Raw genomic sequence first — 22,465 nt, forward strand, 5'->3', positions numbered from 1 at the left:
CCGTTACAATGTCTGGCTTAATTTTCTCATGGTATGCCAGTAACAACTTGAGAAAAAATACCTCCTACTTTCAGTTTAGCCAGACTCATCCCACAGCTTATAATGAACAGGTCAACTTTCAGGAACATACCTGATCTATTATCTGCTTTATTGTGTGGAGGCGAATAATGCCAGAGCTGCGCTGGTCGGTTCCTGCATCCCGAGGTTCACTTTCTAGTCAGGAAATCAGGAGAGAAACAAAACATCAGATTTCCACTGGTGAGACCAGGCCCTCGGCTTCTGGGCACTAACGACACCGTGGGCTCCACTTGCTGGATGTCAGCAGCAGTCCCGTGTCCCTCCTGACCCACAGTGATAGAACTGAAGCCACATGTCCTCTCAGGGCTGCCCTGGCTGAGAGCGCCTGGTGACATCAGTGCTTCATACCATCAGAAGGCAGGTGGGTGCTCACCCACGATCCCAGGGGTGCCCCCACCCAGCAGCTGAGCCACACTGCATGCACTGTGCTCACAACATCAAAGTAATACTTCATAATGAACAACATTTTAATCAGGAAGCAGAACTTCAGCATCCTACTGGTCAAGAGAAATTGCCAAAATGGCAATTCTCTCAATTGAAAATCAGCTTTAAAAAAATATTGATGAACTTCCTTCCATTAAAGTCAACAAAGTAAAATTATAAATTATATGTTTGGTCCAAATATTTAAGTTTAAAGTGATGTGAGTTTTTAAGATGCATATTTTCAAAAATGTTCCAGCTATTCTGAGGCAGAGACATAGAAGTGCGGAGGTCAGGCTGAGGGATAAGGGGGACGAGGCTCTCACAAGACAGAGGGCTAGCTTCCAGTCCGCTGGACACAGGCAATGACGGGAGACCACCTGGGAATTCTGGCTGGAGAAAATGCTACCAGTTTCTAAATTCAAAGACTCTCATTTGATTCAAAGAGGGTATATAACTAAGCGATCTGAACCCCTTTTATAAGACCCTGATTGTGGAATAAACCCAATTAAAGTAACAATCAGTCCTTAAAACAGAACTCTGTAGGTCTTCACTTGTTCTTCCTAAATTTAAAAGATTTAAGCTTGGTTACGGGTGGTATCTATAACCACCAACTTCTTTAGGCAAAGTGCTGTCTATAAGCACAACCAAAAAAAGATCTCTTCTGAAAAGACTAACAAAATGAGTGGAGAATCAGAAGTGAACATTTTCTAAATTGCTCAAATTTTACTATCATTCGTCTGCATCTTCTGAGTTTCAGGACACACGTCTTCATTCAGCTTCACCAGCAAGCAAATGAAAAGTAATGTATACAATACAAATACAAAGGCAACACCCTGTTCATGTAAACCAGCCCCTGGAGCTCACGGCACCACAGGGGCAGTCAGAGCGCTACAGCAGCAGCAGGGAGCGCACCCGTCTCCAGGAATCCTAATGAACCCAGCACACACACACACACAGCTATGTACTGGAGTGTTTACACCCAGCACACAAACCGCACAGATTTATGCAACCTCTGTATTAGTAAAATATAAATTTGAAACAAACTATAAAAACAAAGGCTAATCAAATCACAGATTTTTTATAGAATAGATAATAAAATGAAAACATGAGTTATCCACTAAGAAGGAAAATGGAATATACACTTGGTGGAGGAAAATACAATAAGGTAAAACTGAGGGTGATGATGAGATATGTCAAAACTAATTTTCTAATTTTTTCCAAATACAAAATGGTGTATTTCTAATTAGAAAAAAACGTTTTTAAAGTTTTTACATATAAATTAAAGCAGGCCTAAGGGGTCGTAACTAAGTCTGTGGATTTAAACTACCATGGTAGTTAAAATAAGGAAACTGAAAGAATCTGCAAGCAAAACCTGTAAGGCATTTAGAGCACTACTTCCTCAGTATCTACACGTAACACCAAAACACTATAAATGTCTGCAGTAACCAACAGCATAACCATGCTTCTATTACCTTCTGACATTGATATTTGAGTTCTCTATTTGCTTAATGACTGATAAAGTTGGGCTGGAGCCAGAAAGCTGGGTTCAGAGCCGAGTGAGTGATTTAACCAGTAGTCCTCACGACGCCCCAACGAGGGAGGGAGGCAGTGCACCCAGCTTGCCTCGCTCAGGGTGAACATTCGACAGCTGCCCCGGGATGTTGTCAGGATTAAACGTGACTGTGGGCTGGGGGAGAGGGACCTGGCAGAGTAAGGGCACCATCACTCAGATTTCCCTCCAATTAAACACGTGGGGTCAGCGGCAAAAAGTGTTACTTCTATTAGGTGAATGGGTCAGATCTACCTTTAGAGGGTAACTAGTAAAGAAGCACCCTCAACCCCACTCAAAGTCTGCATCAAGACCACTTACTTGCGATCTGGTAAATATCTGGCTCCTCTCTTGCCAGTTTCTCCCTGGCAACATCAGCTATTGGTCCAAAGATGGTTACAGGCCTCAGGAATCCAGCTGAGAAGATTCAGATGAAAAAAAGCACAGTTTATGCTTTTTTTGTCTTAGGCAAACTGACATTAATATAGGCTGGTTGGCAGGAAATAGACTACCTTCTCGAAGAACCACCCTCTCATACGCCGGGAACTTGGTCTGGACTGGCTGGGCTGAGAGGTCTTCTCGGCTCTTGCGCAGGTTTCTCTTGGAGCTGCGCAGACCGCGGAACCTCCAGAAGTCGGCGCGGTCTCCCCCTGCTGTCTTGGGAAGTGTATACTGCACACTGGCTAACTGCTCAGCTCTACACAAGAGAACACAGAACAAAATGCACAAAGACTTGTGGCAGAACTTCACATGGAATGTAAACCTTAATGCTTAAATTAAAATAAAGGAGTTTATAAAACTAGGTCAGTCTTAGACATGGTGAGTACAGTGAAGACTCCCTGTGGGGCTGAAACCTTTTCCTCATTCCCTAACCCACTCTGCGAGACACATGAGCGGAGCGCTCATACCTGTTTTTGTTTGGGATGATGCCACGTTCCACCTCTTTATGGTTTTTGCCAATCCGAATGGCGAGCCAGGACCCCAGCTTCCCATTGTACAGAGTGTCCACGACACGGAACACCTCTCCTTTGTTAAAACTGAGTCCATAGGGAGATTCCTTCTCATATTCAAAATGGGTTCTGATATAGAAAGAATCACCCACATCGGATTCTACGATGCGACGATAAACTAAACGGAAACAAAATATAATCAATAATGAGTGGAAAAAGAAATTCATATGAATAGAATACATTAGGTGAAGATTCTATTGATAACGTTAGCAATGACAAAAACAACCGTATCCAACTAACAGTAGCTCCTTCCTACATATTCTGTCTCGTGGGCATCACCGTGAGCTCATGACACGGTGACTCGGCACCCCGCCTCCTGGATGAGGAAACTGCTGCAGACACCCAGCAGGCAACTCGTCCAGAGCCACACGTGCTTCCTGCTTCGGTCACCTAACAGTCCTGCCTCAGCCCTGCACAGACGCTCCCGCTCTCTAAACTGTGGCTCTCAAATGAGGGCAACCCCATATCTGTCAGGTGAGAGAGAGGGCTGGCATGCATGGAGACGTTTCTGATAGCAGCAACCATGTGCTGAAAGAAGGTGTGTGTACAGACACCTAGTGAGCAGAGGGAGGACATCTCAAACAGCCTGAAGCATTAATACATGGGACGGCCTTCACCACATTACTTGGTTCAAAACATCAACAGTACCAAGCTTGAGAGACCTTGTCTGTTCTAAATGAAAAGTGCATCTTCTTAATCACAGAAAATTAGTCATTCTCTTGAAATTAATGCCAACAAACATCAGAGCATACTGCTTAGAAAATATCAATACAAAATTCAGAAGCTGCCCATGTACAGTTCTTTGTGGAAGAGTATACAATTCTCCCACAGATGACACTCTAACTTAAACTGAAAGCCAGAAAGACTCTGGCTGGTCCCATTATTGTGCTGTGCTAACAAGCATAGTGTAAGATTGTTGATGTTGTTTAGGCACTAAATCGTGTCCGACTCTTTGCAACCTCATGGACTGTATAGACCACCAGGCTCCTCCATCCATGGGATTCCTTCAAGCAAGAATACCGGAGGGGGTTGCCATTTCCTCCTCCAGGCGATCTTCCTGACCCAGTGATCGAGCCTGCATCTCCCAAATTGGCAGAATTCTTTACTACTGACCCACCAGGGAAGCCCCACAGTGTAAAGGCTGTGTGCCCCTAAATGACAAAATCCGTAGTGTTAACAAGTCATTTATTACTCCCTTTTTAAGTAGTCCAGCATCTCCAGGTTTATTTTCTCAATTTCCTGAGAGTAACTCACCATCTTTCTTCTTCTGAGCCAATATGGTCACTTCTTCTCCTTTTGGGAGGTCAAGCAGGAAGAGGACGGCTTCTTCTCTTATGATATTTGTGAAATCTACATTGTTTACCTGTTAAAATAACATTTCACAAATTACTACTGGCCATATTTTAAGACAATAAAAACATTTAACTGCACAGGAAACAAATATTTCTAGAGTTTATCTACTCTAGAAATATCACATCTCCAAAAGTAAAAATATTTATTTTTGGAGAAAAGACCCTAGTTTGTAACAAGCAGAAACCAAGTAAATAAAGTGAGTTAAAGTATAAATTCCTTTAAACAGTGACAATGCCACACAATATTAGAGATCATACACTGCAAATTCCAACCAGTTCAGACCAAGAAAGCTAACATCTAATTCCAATGACTTATTGTTATAAAATCTCATGATTTAAACTTTGAAATTAAAGTCCAGACTGTACAACAGAGCCAGACTTCTTAGACTCTCTGAGAAGCAATCAGAAGGAAACAGCGTGTGCGCTGTGCCACCTAAGTAAGAGCATGTGTACAACACAGGCTGAGTCTGCCAGGTCAGTACTCACTCTATCAGATACCCCTGAGGACCTAACAGAAATGTCATCAGTGACTGTATGCAGGTAACAGGGAGATTTCCTTCTATTCATCTTCTGGAAATTTTCTACATTAAGAGAAAATGTTTTCAACAGGTACTACCTTAATGATACAATTATGAGAAAATATTTTTACATGACAATGATTACTTCAAACAGCATATGGAGTGGGTAAGAGAATAGGTCTACTTAATTATCAATGTTGTATCTGAGAAAACAGAAATATTGTAAACAAACGTCAAGTGGAAATCAGCCAGGCAGAGCCAATGAATGCCCTGACCTCCTTCCATGCAAGTGTGAAGGGGAAGGGGGACAGAGCGGCCACCACGGCCTGAGGGAGCTCACCCCACACTCAGAGGGTGGTTTCTGACTGCGAGCTGCTGCCTCAAGTGACCAAACCCAACATGAAGACAGGGAAGCAAGAGGAAAGGGGGGGTTGCTGAACATGTGCCAGGTTTTCAGAAGAATGATTAAAGAAGGTGGTGGGAAAAGAACTGAAACATTTATCGACTAGGAGGGCCAGAATGACAGTGTTATGGAATCCAAAGAAGAAAGTAATTGCTTAAGGTAAAACATGAGTAAGAAATACAGAAAAACAAGGGCTGAAGATGCCATCAGGTTGGTGGTGCCCCACGGAAATCCACCCTGAGCCGTGGTGAAGGTGGAAGGCAGGCTGGACGGCCTCATGACACAAGCAGGCAGGGAAGGGCGCCACCTTACCTGCAAGTGCAATAGCCAGAGGAGAAAGACAGACAGCACAAGGCAGATGCGGAGCCAACAGGCAGAGAAAGAGAACTCAGAACAAAGCAGTCAGACTTGGGGCAGGAGGAGAAGGAAGAAGAGAGCAGAGCAAGGTGAGGCGGGAACTCCCACTTGAGAGCTGGTCCTCCGACTAGAATGGGATGTAGTATATCCAGCAGGGGGTAAAGAATACATTTGAATCAGTTCTAATGAGGTGGATGAAACTGGAGCCTATTATACAGAGTGAAGTAAGCCAGAAGGAAAAACACCAATACAGTATACTAACGCATATATATGGAATTTAGAAAGATGATAACAATAACCCTGTGTACGAGACAGCAAAAGAGACACTGATGTATAGAACAGTCTTATGGACTCTGTGGGAGAGGGAGAGGGTGGGAAGATTTGGGAGAATGGCATTGAAACATGTAAAATATCATGTATGAAATGAAATGCCAGTCCAGGTTCGATGCACGACATTGGATGCTTGGGGCTAGTGCACTGGGATGACCCAGAGGGATGGTATGGGGAGGGAGGAGGGAGGAGGGTTCAGGATGGGGAACACATGTATACCTGTGGTGGATTCATTTTGATATATGGCAAAACTAATACAATTATGTAAAGTTTAAAAATAAAATAAAATTTAAAAAAAAAAAAAGAGAGAAGATGAATAAAGATGGTACTATGTTACTAGGTAACACTGCTTATGGAAAACAAAAAAAAAACACAAAGACCCCACTGGTACACTGCATCCAAGCTGGGCTTTCCTGGACTCTCATCTTTGTGGATGTGAAGCTTCAGAACGAGAGCTTACACGTGTACCCGATGGACACCCATCTTGGCACGCCTGAGCCATCACTGGGTAAAGGGGACCCACAGGCTGCGTACCTGATGCTGCCCTGCTGGCAGGCTGGGGCCCACAGCAGAGTCCAGCCAGCAGGAATGCTCAGCTGAACTGGAGATAACTGGGAGACATTGTGAGCTCTAAGACTTGGTTTTTCCACATTCTACAAATGAGTGATTAAAATGAAACCAAAGCCACATACTGTGCAGTCACACCTAACAGACGTGAGCAGAGCAGAGGCAGGGAGGGGAGACCTGATGGAGTCCCATGTTCTTTAACACAGATTACAAGCTCATCATAACACATCTGCTATGTCTGAGGCCTTGCTCTGGAGACCTAAGTATCTGAAACCATGTGAGCTGATCATGGACATACCCTGAGGATCTGGTCGCCCTCCTCCAAGCCTTCTTTGGCAGCAGGGCTATCTTCGAGAACACCAGCTACAAATATGCCAACATCGTTTCCACCAGCTAGTCGAAGACCCACACTATCTCCTTTCCTGAATTTTACTAACTTCATGCTGGGCCTGTTAAAACAAGTATTTCATTTGAATGAGTTAAGAGAAGCTTAAACAGTAACAGCAAACTGCTATAATGAAAACCATATTTAGAATAAAACAAATGACCATCATATCTGAAATTTCCCCCACACCACTAATTTACTTAATAAAATTTAGCATTAGAACTCAAAATCAGATTTAATGGCACTTTCTCTTAATTTCTAATTAACAAAAATAAGTTCTGAAATATCCAAATGTAATATGTTAGTACTGTTTTACATAATAACTGTAAAATTACTTCATGAAAACATGTTTTCCCAACTCTGACTCTTCGATATATATATTAACAATGGCTAAAAACTCTTCCATTTTTCCCACCCCAGTTCACATACCATATCATCTCTACCGAATAACTGAGAAGTCCTATTGTACAAAGGTAGAAACTGAAGTGTAAACTGACAAATTTCCCTAATACCAGGAGTCAAAATCAAGCTCTAGGCACTGTGCCCGACAGACAGTGCTTTTCAAACTCTGCAGCCAGGGGTTCTTGCAGTAGCTCACACAGATTACTTGCTCTGAGGCCCCTTTGAACTTTTAACCAAAAAGCTCACCATCCAGCCTTTCTGGATGAGCCCATGTTAATCTCTTCATGCTGGAAAGAATGGAGAAGAACTAATGAAGACACATTAATTCCTCTACTCTCAGTGCAGGGTCAAAACTCTTGACACTCCTGAAACAAATACTAAGAATGCCACAGAAGAATGGCTATAGTACTACAGATTACCCTTGTGGGTAATTAATAACAAATTACATACATAATTACAAATTACCCTTCTAGGTTTCCATAGCCATCCCACATTCAGAGACAAGAAGACACAAGTCTTTTACACCTATCTGGACATGAAATGAAGAAAGGTTCTTTTAAAGTAACAATGAACAAATAAGTAGAGGTTAGCAATAACTAAAAAACACAAGTCAACCAATGAATGAATGAGTTGAGGGGACACAGACAGATGCCTACTTCTTTAAACCAACTAAAGACCACCTTGGCTTTTAGGACTTATAAGGTAGTCCCACTAGATCTGGTTTCTTCACATGAGCTAACCATGAACTGGGCAGAAACCTGAGAGCATGTAGATCAGACAAGGTCACTTACTGCTGGGGCTGGTCACTTACTACTGGTGGCACAGGAGGTCCCCCGAATCTGTGGATCATAGACGGTAAGCTCCTTGCTCGTGGTGAAATCTACTTTTCCACCTGCATCAAGAGCCTCCTCTCCCAAAAGTCAACTATCCAGAGAGCTCTTTTAAGCACCCCCTTAAAGTCCTTAAGATTCCAGGGCCCTAAAATCCTCTCCTAACACTGACCAACCTAGAGGACCTCAACAGGTAACAACAGTGGACTGCAGTCTGCATCCTTCAGCAAGACCTGGCTTTTAAAAAACATCATTCAAGAACAGCTCCAGGCACCATCTCAGGGTCATGTGACCGAGACAGGTTCCTTTATTCTTGGCCCTCTGTTGTATCGACCGCACACAGCAGCAGAAGCCTCTGCCTCAAACGCATCCACAGAGAATGAACGAAAAACCCCAAATACAAACCCTGCCCACTCCTCAGTTCTCTCCGTATCTGTCCTTCAGGGCTCCTCTGGCAAACAAGTCTCTGGAATCTAACAAAGTTTTGGTAAACCTTAAAGAGTCAGGAAAGTGCTCAGGCAAGTCTTAAGAAAGGAAAAACAAGATAATTCCTTCCCGATTTATAAAATTTTGAATTATCAGTTACCTAATATTAAAATGTGTAATTTTAAACTTGTGACACTCCCACCTGTTTCAGGAGCTGTTTCTACCATGCTGGGTCTCAGGGTAACAACCCAATTTCCTTCAGCACAGAGAACAGATGAGAGCAGGGGTCTGTATCTAACCTACTTTAGGAGATTTGGTAATTTTCTATTATTCACATCCTGTCACCTCTCTTTTACCACAGAGGCATCAAAAAACTAGATGATCATGACTGTTTGAAATCTGGATATAAAATCTACATCTCAGTCTCGGTATATAAGATACAATGTAATGAAATGTTTGGAAATCAAACACTGACTGAGGTGCTGACTGATCTAGAGCAGGTTCTCAGTCAGGGTGATCCTGCCTCTGGGAACATCTGGCAGCATCTGCAGGTGTTTTTAGTTGTCACAACCAGGGTGTGTGTGTGTGCACACGTGCATACTAGCTAGTGACCACTGGTGGCTAGGGATGCTGCTCAGCACCCACAGTGTATAGGACACTCACATGATAAACAGTTATCTGGCTTCAGTCAAGGTGCTGAGAAACACTTTTTTTTTTTTAAGCTAGGGATTGAGAATGTCTGTGAAAATTCTCATGTTTAACTAGAAAGTTTTTCTTCTTTTCAGTCACACCACACAGCATGTGTGAGCTTTGTTAACCAGGGGTTAAACTCATGCTCCCTGAATTGGGAGCGTAGACTCTTAACCACTGGACCACTACGTAAGTCCAGAAAACAATTTTCTAATTTCTGATCCAAAAACTAGGTAGAAAATAGTGGTGAGAAGGAAGTAAACATCCTAAGAAGTATGTTTTCCTCTAATCTCTGATCCTATCATATAAATAATTTAAAAACTAAACAAACAAAAGTCTAATCAGAGCATTATGCAGCACACACTATGTATCAAAAGCATTTGTAATACAGGTCACAACTGAACACTCACTCTAAACCATGATCAGTAACAGGCAGAGAAAACAACACAAGTTTAAAGCCACATTACCGAAGAATGCCATCTTCATGAGTTGAGTTGGGCAGGACGCCATCAGATGGACTGACAGGTAAATCCACGTCTGGCTGTCCTACCTGTGCGTACACAGGCTTTGGTTCTGAAAGAAGAGAAAATCTAAACTGTGCAGGAAACACTGTACAAAATGGAATAACAGTGCAAGCAACCACTGCATAACCAAACAATGAAAAGTCTGCAAAATACAGTGAAAATGGAAGTTCAGAGAACCTGATCAGGGACATATATACTACATATGCATCTATCAGGGTACATTTTATAGTCAGATATTCTGATATCTTTATAACATGTATGCACATCACATGGTCACCTGTGCTTTCCATAGCTCCAGCTGTTGAAGTCTGAAAAAATCTACTTTTTAGGGAAGAATAACAGAAGAATGTATGAAGAGAGAATCCCTACATTTCTCTGCTGGGACTGTCACTTTCTTAACTATTGTAAAATTTATTTTTAAATATACACATTCCTGCGACTAAGCAAGCAGAGCAGAAAAGAGGTTTTGGGAGAAGGACCTGAGGGACAATAGAATCGGAACCTCTAGGCCTTTCAAGCAACCCTTCAGGATTTCAGAACCCTGCAGGTTTTCAGGTCTGGTCTCGTATCCAGCTCGGCAAGGTACACTTCATAAAGGGTTTCTGAAAACACTGTCCACTGGCAAGATAACTTTTAAAAGTATCTGAAGTCAATCTAATGTTTCCCTTTAATGAGCAGTGTTTGAAAAACAACCTCACTCACTGTGAACAGCTGTGAACCATGAATAATTTCTATGTAGAAAATTTGAAAAACATTCAAGAATGCCTACTCATCTACAGTGACCTCCTATCCACATAAAAATGCTGGAAATACAGAAAAATTCCATGGGTAGTTACCTACATGGGTAGTAGGTAACAACAATAGTAGCAGTAGTAATAACTGCATTTTTGTATCTCCTGTAAATATAATTCTATAAACTGTAAAACAGTTTAGTCTGACTGAATGTTTTCTGCACTTCCTATTTCATAGGCGAGGCTTACCTGGAAGATTGGGTGCTTGTTTCTCATTTCGCTCAACTACAACTTCTTCCACTGTTTTAGGTGTATGATCATCTGCATGCTTTACCGGAGTCGAGACAGCCCCTGGTTTAGAAATTCTCTCTTCCTCTCTGCTCCGGAGACTGTACATTAGTAAAACACAAAAGTTATGAGCACATGGTGAAAATCATTTGTAAAGAGCACAAGAACAGCCAAGACAATGTCAGGAAAGGGTGACAAAGGACTTGCTCTAAAAAACACCAAAATACTATAAAAAAACTCAGTAATTAAAACTAGAGTAGCACTGCCACAGATCCATGTAGAAAAACAGAAAATGGAGAGATACTTCTGCAGGACCGAAGTTTATCATGGAAGCATCAGGCCAAAGGTGCTGGAACAAAACAGTGTGTAATAAGCAGTGTCAGAACTGTTCACTAATCTAGAAAACCTAGCTGACTACGTGTATTAATGACATAGAAGTAAATCAATTTCAGATAAAGTCCTAATTTTTATTATCAAAAATACTTTTAAAGTAAGTCTCAATTAACAAAAGCCATAATATATCAAGTAAATACATAAAAAGCTTTAAAAGGTGTGAAAATAATTGGAAAAAATGTCATATGTAGAACCAAATGAATTTTAAGTTCAAACAACTGAATATTAGCAATTTGACCAAACAATATGTAACAGAAGTTCAATTTAAAACTACACATTGACCCAATAATACATATAATAAGGATTTGATATTTAGACTATATGAGAACTATACATCAGTTTAAAAGAGACAATTCAGGAAAAAAATAACTACTAGGAAGAAGAAATTCACCAGTGAAGAGTGAATAAACACAGACAATAAACAAAAAATATTCAACCTCACTAGTAATGAGAAAAATGCAAATACAAAAAACTAGAGCTCTTACTACTTGTGAGAGTTCTCCAATCATATCAAGCCGTAAGAAGGATATGGAGATACAGACATTTGGAAAAGGACAGTGGAAATAAGTGTAAACACAAAAAAAGTGTACTACTACTTGAGCAAAAATTAGGAGTTATTTATCAAAACAACAAAAATGCACATACACAAAAACCTGGAATCCTACTCTTAGATTTATCCTGAAGAAACACACACATACATGTCCAAGAAGATTTTATAAAAACATTTACTCTGATAGCAGCTCAACTAGCAATAAACAAAACTCAGTGCCCATCAACAGTTCCCCCAGAAAAATACAAACTATAAAAAGTGAACTTTATATATATATAAAGGCCAATACATATGCTTCACATAAAAAGATAAATCAAGATCTACCATTTAACGTATTGGTAGAAGATTTTATGGCTGAGTTCTCCCAACTCTGAAAAACCTAATATTTTTCTTCAATCATCCTAGATCGTAGAAAAATATAGAAAGCTCCCTAACTCACTTTTTAAAGACTTTTTATTGTAGAAAATCCCATACATACATACATAGAACAGTATCATAAAAATCTCATGTACCTATCTTTAGTATTTTTCAACTTTCTGTTGATTAGCAATTCAGCCTTAGGCTAACAGAAGCTTAACACCCAAATCTTGACAATTAACAGTACCAAATGAGAAGACAAAAATATTTTAAAAGATAAATGGAGGGGAAAATTCCAAATAAAATACTGTATTAGAGGATTATTATACTGATACAGTAGTCACAGCAGGGCTGTTTCAAGAGTGCAAGACTAGTTCAGCATTAAAAGTCTACCACATAATTCTATTCAAACATTACAGAAAAAGTTAATACTGGTCAAATGAGCATGTGAAAACAATCAACAGCCATTCCTAATAAAAGTCACAAATAAAGCAAAGATCAGGCAACATAATAATGAAATTATTTTCCGAAACCAAGAGCTATTATCATATTATGTAGTGAAACACTGAATCTATTTGCTCTAAAATCAGTAACAGCACAGTGACACCTGCCAACATTACTGTTATTTACCATTATCTGAAGACTCAGATGACAGAATCATGCAATAATGCTCCTGGAAATACTGGCAGAACACTTTAGTGAGTATAAAAGAATATTAAAAATTATTTGAATTAAAATAACTTTAATTACATTGAGAATTAAATATCCTCAATAATCAGATGGAAATGAAAATAGTAAAGTAAGTAAAAATATCTCTACAACAATAGCATTAAAAATTATACATCTATACAAACCTAGACTAGGGGAGATCTCCCTAAAATGCAAGTTAAAAATTCAAAAGCCATAAAAAACAACACCCCAGAAAAATGAGCAACAGAAATGAACCAGAAATATACTAAACAAGAAATTCGACATGGATAATATCACAAAAAGATGGTCAGTTCCACTAGTCAGGAAATCAACCGATAAGAAGAAGTCACCATTTTGCAGCCATTAGACTGGTACACATGGAATTCTGAGAAACAAACGAAAGCACTGCCACGTGTGTATCACTGAATCACTTTCCTACACACTTGAAACTAATATTCTAAATTAAATATACTTCAATTTTAAGAGCAAGAAAAAATGTAAACACTACTTTTGAAAAGTAATCTGGCACTAACCATGAAAAATTTTAAATGCCAACACATGTTTTAAGTATTTTAACAGTTAAAAAAGCCAATATATGAACCCATGGACAAAAATGAAAAAGACCTAGAAACAGACTTTCCATAATATGGAAAATTTCTGATCAAATGAAAAAGCTAAAAGGATGCTTACCTTGTGTTATGTGAAATAAGCTAACAACTGGGGAATAACGTGCAGAGCATGATATTTTAAAATTCTTTGCAAAACACACAGAAACTCTATATATGATGCTAAACATTGACCCAAGTACAGAGAAAAGCTTACTTCAAATCTGAGATCCAGATGTAGTGGAGTTGGTAGCTGTGGCCTGTGTCACTTGTTCTAATAAGCATACAATGCTTTCATAATTGAAGATAAAAAACTAAAATCTTAAACTTACAATGAAACAGTGTTGTAACTAGAGATAGGAAAATAGCCCCCAAACAAAATGTGAAGAACAAATGGCAGAATACATGTGGTGAGACACCACTGAGGTATTAAAGACCACTTTTCCCCACAGCTGCACATGCGTGTGCGCACACACACACACACACCCCATGTGCAGAATTACCAGACAGATGCGGGTGACAGCGGTTCATAAAGGGGGAAGCAGATACAACAGCAGCCCAGAGAAACCTTAGATTTATCTTGACTGTTTCAATTTTCAGGTGGCTCAGACAGTAAAGAATCTGCCTACAATGCAGTAGACATAGGAGACATGCGTTCAATCCCTGGGTGGGGAAGATGCCCTGGAGGAGGTGGCATGGCAGTATTCTTGCCTGGAAATCTCATGGACAGAGGAGACTGGTGGGCTATAGTCCATAAGGTCACATCTTCTTATGAAAGACTGAAAAGTTTTATTTTAAAATAATGATTATTTAAAGATGAAATTAAGTCTAACTTTAAAGAATTCCATAGTCCATATTATTAGCAGTCCCTTACCAGGAAAAACATTTCTTCCTGATGTTCTCCAGAAAGATTAAAACATATGCTTTTTTTTATAAGAAAAGTTTTCAGAGTTCTATTTTTAAGTTAATTTAACTACTCTGGGGAGGGGGTATTCCAGTTTTAAATAATATATATTAAAAGAGCTGCATGTAAGTAAAACAGTCTTTTAGTAAAATATACACACACACACACATGTATGCCAAGATATTTTCTAGCTCAAACCAGAATGAACTACTTTTAAATCATAAAAAGTTAAACTTTTTAGCCACTGCTTATGTAATAATGGGGTGGCTTCCTTGGTGGCTCAGATGGTAAAGAATGTGCCTGCAATATGGGAAACCCAGGTTCAGTCCCTTGGTTGGGAAGATCCCATGGAGAAGGGAATGACTACTCACTCCACTGAGCTACTCACTATTCTTGCCTGGAGAACTCTATGAACAGAGGAGCCTGGTGGGCCACAGTTCATGGGTTGCAAAGACTCAGACACTGGCTGAGGAACTGACACTATGTGTTAGTCTCACATACAATTAGTCTAAGTATAAATAAACACAATTAAGCTATCTGCAAACTGTTCTAGGTGATTCATAATAAAAAGGGCAATACAAAATAGTAAATTCTTCTTGCATTTTTTGCTCTAAAAATACAAATGTACATATGAACATTTTGAAGAGATCAAGGTTAAATAACTACATAATTTTAATAGTTCTACAAATTCTGTTGCTTTGCAACTGGCTTAAAACTATCTGTTTAATAAAGATCACATTTCTGGACTTTCCTGGTGGTCTAGTGGTTAAGAATCTGCCTACCAATGCAGGGTTTGATCCTTGGTCTGGGAAGATCCCATGTGCCACGGGGCAAATAAGCCCGTGTACCACAACTACTGAAGCCTGTACTCCAAACCAGAGAAAACTGCATTGAGAAGCCCACACACCATGACTAGAGAGTAGCTCCCACTCTCTCTAACCAGAGAAAGCTCACACGCACCAACAGATTTTTTTTTTTAAGTTGCAAGTTTAAAAAACAATTTCCAATTCCAATTGATTTTCTTCCTTTCCTTTAACTGAAAAACAAAACAAAACAAAAAAAACTTCCTGAATCTACAACATGACTAAGTAACACTGATGATAACTAAGAATCAAAGATAATATTTTAATGTGACCATCCTCCCCAGTGGTAACCAGGCCTTATAATAGGGCTCCTGCTCCATACAGCACACAAAAATTCCACAAGTATTTCATTTTTGGCTAATTTTCATTCTCTTCTGACTACCACCTTTCATTAATGTAATTACTACACCTTAACACTGCAGATCAGTGGAACTCACATCATTCTATTAAACTGTTCACACGATCAATATTTTAAAAAATCATTGTTCTTTTTAGTGCATTTCCATTATCTACCAAAAGGTGGAGGCATTATTCAATACATATAGATCTAGAGCCATGCTGTTAACAGAATCATGAAGAAAGTCACTTATGTAGCTTGAAATTTTCTAAAACTCATATTAAATAAATGAGGTGAAATCAAATAATACATTTTAACTCAATATACTTAAAATATTAAGAATCATAAACCATAAAGTAATCATAATTACAAACAAATCAGTAAGTAATCATAAATTAGGAGCTTCCCTGGTGGCTCAGATGGTAAAGCGCAGTGCCTGCAATATGGGAGACCAGGGTTCGATGGAGACCAGGGTTCGATCCCTGGGTTGAGAAGATCTCCTGGAGAAGGAAATGGCGACCCACTCCAGTATTCCTGCCTGGAGAATCCCAGGGACGGAGGAGCCTGGTAGGCTTACAGTCCATGGGGTGGCAAAGAGTCGGACACGACTGAGCGACTTCACTTCACTTCACCCATTGTTTTTTGGTGTACTCAGCCATCAAACTCCAGTGTGTATTTGCAAGTGTTAGCTGCTCAGTCGTGTCTGACTCTTTGTGACCCCATGGAGTGCAGCCCGCCAGGCTCCTTTGTCCATGGGATTCTCCAGGCAAGAATGCTGGAGTGGGTTGCCATGCCTTCCTCCAGGGGATCTTCCTGATCCAGGGATGAGAATCTTATGTCTCCTACATTGGCAGGCGGGTTCTTTACCACTAGCGCCACCTGGGAAGCCCCAAAGTTCTGTGGAAGACAACTGTTAAGACAGAGTCTCTGAGAGAGTTTTTAGTCACATAAACAAACTCAATGGAAACAGAGCCTTAAGTCTTATCCCGTCAACTCTGTGTGAGAATAGCAGATATAACACACACTCAACCAGATCAGTAACAGATGGCTTTAAGAGCAAGACTTCAGGTGTGAAGTCACAGCTGTCTGGGGCCATTTAGTGCAGGCAGAGGGCAGGCAGCTGGATCAGAGGGGCATGGAGAAATAGGGACAGGGGAAGGGGTTTTCTCCTCCGGGTCCCTTTAGTAGGCAGGCAGGCCCCAGGTGGCGCATACTGGGAAAGGGCGGCTCAGCGGCAGCAGCTTTCTGACACTTCCGAGGGTGCTCAGGCACTTGGTCTCTGACAAGACAGGTCCTCAAGCACTGCTCTCCCTGGGCCCTCAGAGGGCAGGTTCCCTGTTAAGTCCACCCAGCGACACCCCATAGTGAGCCTCAGGCACGTGGGGCGGGCTCCACCTCAGCACCACTGCTGTTAACCTCCTCACATGTGATCCTCACATTCTTCAGAGTTCTCTTTCGTTTCCTACTGGCTAATCCTCTGTCGCTTCAATCTTGTTATATTTAACCTCTCTATATTAAACCTGTTCTGCTGAAACTGTGCTGTTTCTTGGACCCTGATGAAATATACCAGACTACCAACTCTTCAAATTTTATTTCTGATTTCTAGCTCTCAAACACCTCCCAATGGACTGGTTATATCTTATTTAAAAGTAATCTGAATATAGAAAATAAACTGAGGCTGAATGTTCACTGTAATAAAACATCCTTTTATAAAGCCCATTTCCTGTTACCTAAGAAATGACTCATCCTACGAAAGCAACTTTATACTTTCCTTTCAGAAACATTTATCGCATGCAGGTTGGCAAGAACTACATAGTTTAAAATGAAAACAAAAAACCAGGTGCCCTTACCAGTGGTCTTTAAAGGGCACCTAGTTTTTGTTTTCATTTTAAACTATGTAGTTCTTGCCAACCTGCATGCGATAAATGTTTCTGAAAGGAAAGTATAAAGTTGCTTTCGTAGGATGAGTCGTATCACCGACTCGATGGACACTGAGTTTGAGTGAACTTCAGGAGTTGGTGATGGACAGGGAGGCCTCGCGTGCTGCAATTTACGGGGTCGCAAAGAGCTGGACACACCTGAGCGACTGAACTGAACGACCACTGGAGTATCTCGACCCTAATAGTAAAAAACAGAAACTCAGAAAGTAACTTAAACCAGGCTCCCAAGTTCTTCTCCACTGACAGAGTTCAGCACGGTGGGCCCCTAACACATACGAGGAAGAAAAACCAAGGTGCAATCAAGTCTGATAACTCAGAATGCTCCCACCAGTTAATCCCCTAAGTTATATATGCAAACACACAGATATTACACACTGCAGTTTCTCCTCGACAGCAACTCAAAAATTACAGCATGGCATAGTGGATTAGAGGGTGAGCAAGGCAGAGTGAGCACTATGGAGATTCTGGGTAGGTGCTCAGGCAGAGAAGCAAGAGCTGCCCCTGTGCGTGCTGAGAGAGCAAGGAATGACCACCATACATTCACTGGACTGTATCTGCAAGCTAAGCTCTCACAATTTAAAATCTGTTCTTTATACACTGCAACATTTTCTAGAAATACATGTGGTGTATGCTTTTGAAGAAATAATGCCTGTACTGCTCACTGTGACAAGCAGCTTTCATGATGCCTATCAGTCTGCACAGAGATTCTCCTCCTGCGTGTTTGTTTGGTTTGATGGTGACAACAAAGTAACCTAGCCACCTGAATTAGAAAGAAAACAGACCCATCATTCTGCAAGTGTAATTTCTGAAGAAATGAACAACTTTTAGTAAGGAATGACTGAAGAAAAACTAAGAAGGAAGGGTATCCCTCTGCACCTCGAATACTCTATAGTGATGAGCCAGCCCCCTTACTGACATTCCTGTCAATCAGAACGAGGCAGTGCCCCAGTGAGGCTCCCAGCTCCATCCTGAGCAGAGTCTCAGTCCAGAGCAGGCAGTGGAACGACACTGAATAAAATATACAGAACCTAGCAACAAGCATCAAGTGATTTAACAAAATCACTGTAATAACACTCTCTGCTGCTGCTGCTGCGTCACTTCAGTCGTGTCCGACTGTGTGTGACCCCAGAGACGGCAGCCCACCAGGCTGCCCCGTCCCTGGGATTCTCCAGGCAAGAACACTGGAGTGGGTTGCCATTTCCTTCTCCAATTAACACTCTCTACACACATATTATTTTTTAATTTACAAACAAAACTATTTTAACATCCTAGACCAGGGAGGGACTGGCAGACTTTTTCTGTAAATGGCTCCGTGGGCCAGGCACTCTCTGCCAACTTTTCACGGTTATGACACTGCAGGATGGGTTCCAACAAAACTTTATTTCCAAAACCAGGCAGCAGGCTGGATCTGGCCCACTAGCTGCAGTTTGCCAGCTGCCGTTCTAGACAACGACAAGGGTACACTGTTCATCTGATTATAAGAAGTGAGCACGTGTGCTGTGCTCAGAACTCAGCTCTCTAAGAAAAGAACGTCATGTAGAGGAATCTGGAGAAGGCAATGGCACCCCACTCCAGTACTCTTGCCTGGAAAATCCCATGGACGGAGGACCTTGGTGGGCCGCAGTCCATGGGGTCACTAAGAGTCGGACACGACTGAGCGACTTCACTTTCACTTTTCACTTTCATGCATCGGAGAAGGAAACGGCAACCCACTCCAGTGTTCTTGCCTGGAGAATCCCAGGGACGGGGGAGCCTGGTGGGCTGCTGTCTATGGGGTCACACAGAGTTGGACATGACTGAAGCGACTTAGCAGCAGCAGCAGAGGAACCTACTTAGGTCACAAGGGAAGGCTCTGAAGGTTTCTGTTCCCTTGAGTAACCTTCCCTTTCTTTCTCTACTCCAGGAAGGGCAAACACTTGAGTCTGTTTAAAGGCCAAGAGGCTTTAATTCTCTTGTCAACAACATAACCCTGGACTTTATCCTTAGCTTAAATGACTAGCCTACGGAATGAGGAAATCGTCTTAGAAATGGTCAATGTGAGCACACAGGAAAGCACATGTGGACAGTCTACAGCATGAACTGCTCCTACTACCAATCACTGTAATAAAGGAAGCTGCTAATATCTGGGCCAGGTGTTCCAATCACCTTTCACAACTTTGTGGTGTATGATGCCTTCTTTACATCAAATGAGGAAACTAAAGCTCAGAGAGGGATTCAAGGTGGTGCAAGTAACCAATGACAGGCTGGGGCTCAAACCCAGGAAAACTGGCTTCAAAGTCCAAAGAGATGACTGCATTCTGTTGCTTCTGACAACAGAAGGTTGCTCCATTTCTGACAAAATGAAGGTTACTATTCTCTGCAGGTAACTGCAGTCTTACAAACACAGAGATATTCAGAAATCCAGGGGAGGCAGTAGTGTTTCACACACTAAACAAACTTTTCTCACTTGTCTTTTTCTATCACTTTTTAAACTGCAGAATTATAACATTTGTAAAACAAAAGCATCTGTTTAAACAACACAAGGACATTCCATGGTGTTTTTTATACTAGGATTTTACTCTCATACTATATCTAAAGACGGATGAAACACATGCTGGAATCAAGACTGCCAAGAGAAATATCAATAATCTCATATATGCAGATGACACCACCATTATGTCAGAAAGCAATGAGGAACTAAAGAGCCTCTTGATGAAAGTGAAAGAGGAGAATTACAAAATTGGCTTAAAACTCAACATTCAGAAAACTAGGATCATGGCATCCGGTCCCATCACTTCATGGCCAACAGATGGGGAAACAGTGTCAGACTTTATTTTGGGGGGCTCCAAAATCACTGCAGATGGTGACTGCAACCATGAAATTAAAAGACGCTTGCTCCTTGGAAGAAAAGTTATGACCAACCTAGACAGCATATTAAAATGCAGAGACATTACTTTGCCAACAAAGGTCTGTCTAGACAAAGCTATGGTTTTCCCAATAGTCATGTATGGATGTGAGAGTTGGACTATAAAGACAGCTGAGCACCGAAGAAATGATGCTTTTGAACTGTAGTGTTGGATAAGACTCTTGAGAGTCCCTTGGACTGCAAGGAGATCCAACCAGTCCATCCTAAAGGAAATCTGTCCTGAATCTTCATCAGAAGGACTGATGCTGAAGCTGAAACTCCCAATACTTTGGCCACCAGATGCAAAGAACAGACTCGTTGGAAAAGATGCTGGGAAAGATTGAAGGCAGGAGGAGAAGGGGCCGACAGAGGATGAGATGGTTGGATGTCATCACTGACTGACGGACATGAGTCTGAGCAAACTCTGGGAGCTGGTGATGGACAGGGAAGCCTGGAGTGCTGCAGTCCCTGAGGTCGCAAAGGTCAGACATGACTGAGTGACTGAACTGATATCTAAAGTGTTTCTCAAAATGCAAGGACACTCTAAATTAAAATTGCACAGTTGTTTGGATTTTAATAGTAACTTTATGGAGGAAATAAAACCTTTAAGCAACTGGTACTATTTTTTCATCCTGCCTTTAGGCAGGTTAAAGTTTCAGGAATTATATTATCAGCACAAACATGAAAATAAATCTGCAGACTTTTTGTCTTCTGTAGCCAAAATACTGTCTTCTCCTTAGGATCTGCTATGTGGTAACATGCAGAAGAGAATGCTATTATATTAGAAACTTAAAGTATTATTCCCTGCCTCCATCCCAGATGAACTCAGAAGCAGGCCCAAGATTCTATATTTTTCAAAGATCTCATATAACTGGTGTCACCTATAAGAATACTTGAGGCTCTCAAGAGAAGTAAAACACTCCAATATAATAGGAAGACACCTAAAAAAAATTTTTTTAAACCCTGTTCAACATTTAAAGTTACAGATGCCAAATATTTAGGAAATCTAAATGAAAAAAATGTAGGTACTAAAAAGACCTATCTAAAGTTTAGAATTTGGTTACAATAGATACAAATGGCCAAAATTTTCATGAGTCTTTCTTTCTTTCTTTTTAAAGGAAAATCATGTCCAAACTGCTTGCTGCTAGCCTGGCTTCTAGGAGAGAGAACTGTGTTAGGACTGCACCACGCCCCATGACTCATCTGGGTGTCAGCTCTATTGCTGTGTATGTGCTGCGGGCAGCCGTCCTTTTCCAGGTAAGGGATGCGCCTTGTCAGCAAGACTTTCAGAATTAAGATGTTAATGTACAGCAGTTAAAATTAGTAATCGGTTATTAGTCAGTTTTGCATGTAACGTACTATAATATTCCTTAAAAAATCATTATAATGTTAATTACAAAGATCAGGGTTAATACAATTTATAGATCTAAAATCTGAAATTCAGAAAGAATCAGCTTCACAAATAGCTAAAATCAGCAGTGTGCAACAACTGTGTCAGGGTGATTTCTGAAAGTCTTCAGGAAAGCTCTCTTCCGGGAGGTACTTCTCATTTGTTTCCTCAGCATCCTTGGGAAACACTCGCTGTATCCACTTCTGGGCATTCTATCTCTTGTTTCTCTTGGCAATTTTAGTGATTTCATTGCTTAGGTGAACACCACCTTCATGCAAGTCAGTCACAAACAATCACAGTGAATATTAAACTGGTCAGCTCTGGACTTGACTAAGTGCACACAGAAGAGCTCCACGTGGACTGCTGCTAAAACCTAGGTCCACTGTTGGCCAACAGAGCCCTGAGCACGTCCAGAAATCTTACATAAAATGCTACATGTATCTGTGAATGTGCATCTTTCTGGAGAGAAAGATCATCTTTTTTTTTTTCAGATTCTCAAATGTGCATGTGACCCCCTCAGAACATAAACTCAGGTAAGTCACATAATACTAGCATGGCAGACCCTTTGACGTAAATAAATACCACACAGTGTACTTTAAAGGGAAAAACAAAAGTCCAGGTTAATCTCCACTAAAAGATACTACCATACACATTTAATTTGTCCTAAAACTTGTTAGCATCTTCTAATG

The 22,465-nt window shown here is 40.8% G+C and overlaps 1 protein-coding gene across 9 annotated transcripts in view; it reads right to left on the minus strand.

Moving 5' to 3' along the window:
- The window catches only part of TJP1 (tight junction protein 1), a 259,314-nt gene that overhangs the window by 20,184 nt on the left and 216,665 nt on the right, over positions 1 to 22,465 (minus strand). For all 9 annotated transcript variants that reach the window (XM_061394641.1, XM_061394644.1, XM_061394640.1 and 6 more), the window contains 8 exons: positions 10,825 to 10,964; positions 9,788 to 9,893; positions 6,886 to 7,036; positions 4,315 to 4,423; positions 2,959 to 3,178; positions 2,563 to 2,747; positions 2,372 to 2,467; positions 131 to 213 (listed from right to left, as the gene is read on the minus strand). In XM_061394641.1, coding sequence (XP_061250625.1) covers positions 131 to 213; positions 2,372 to 2,467; positions 2,563 to 2,747; positions 2,959 to 3,178; positions 4,315 to 4,423; positions 6,886 to 7,036; positions 9,788 to 9,893; positions 10,825 to 10,964 — 1,090 coding nt within the window. The remainder of the gene's footprint in view (positions 1 to 130; positions 214 to 2,371; positions 2,468 to 2,562; positions 2,748 to 2,958; positions 3,179 to 4,314; positions 4,424 to 6,885; positions 7,037 to 9,787; positions 9,894 to 10,824; positions 10,965 to 22,465) is intronic.

The sequence above is a fragment of the Bos javanicus genome, chromosome 21 (genome assembly GCF_032452875.1).
Source record: "Bos javanicus breed banteng chromosome 21, ARS-OSU_banteng_1.0, whole genome shotgun sequence".
Taxonomy (NCBI): domain Eukaryota; kingdom Metazoa; phylum Chordata; class Mammalia; order Artiodactyla; family Bovidae; genus Bos; species Bos javanicus.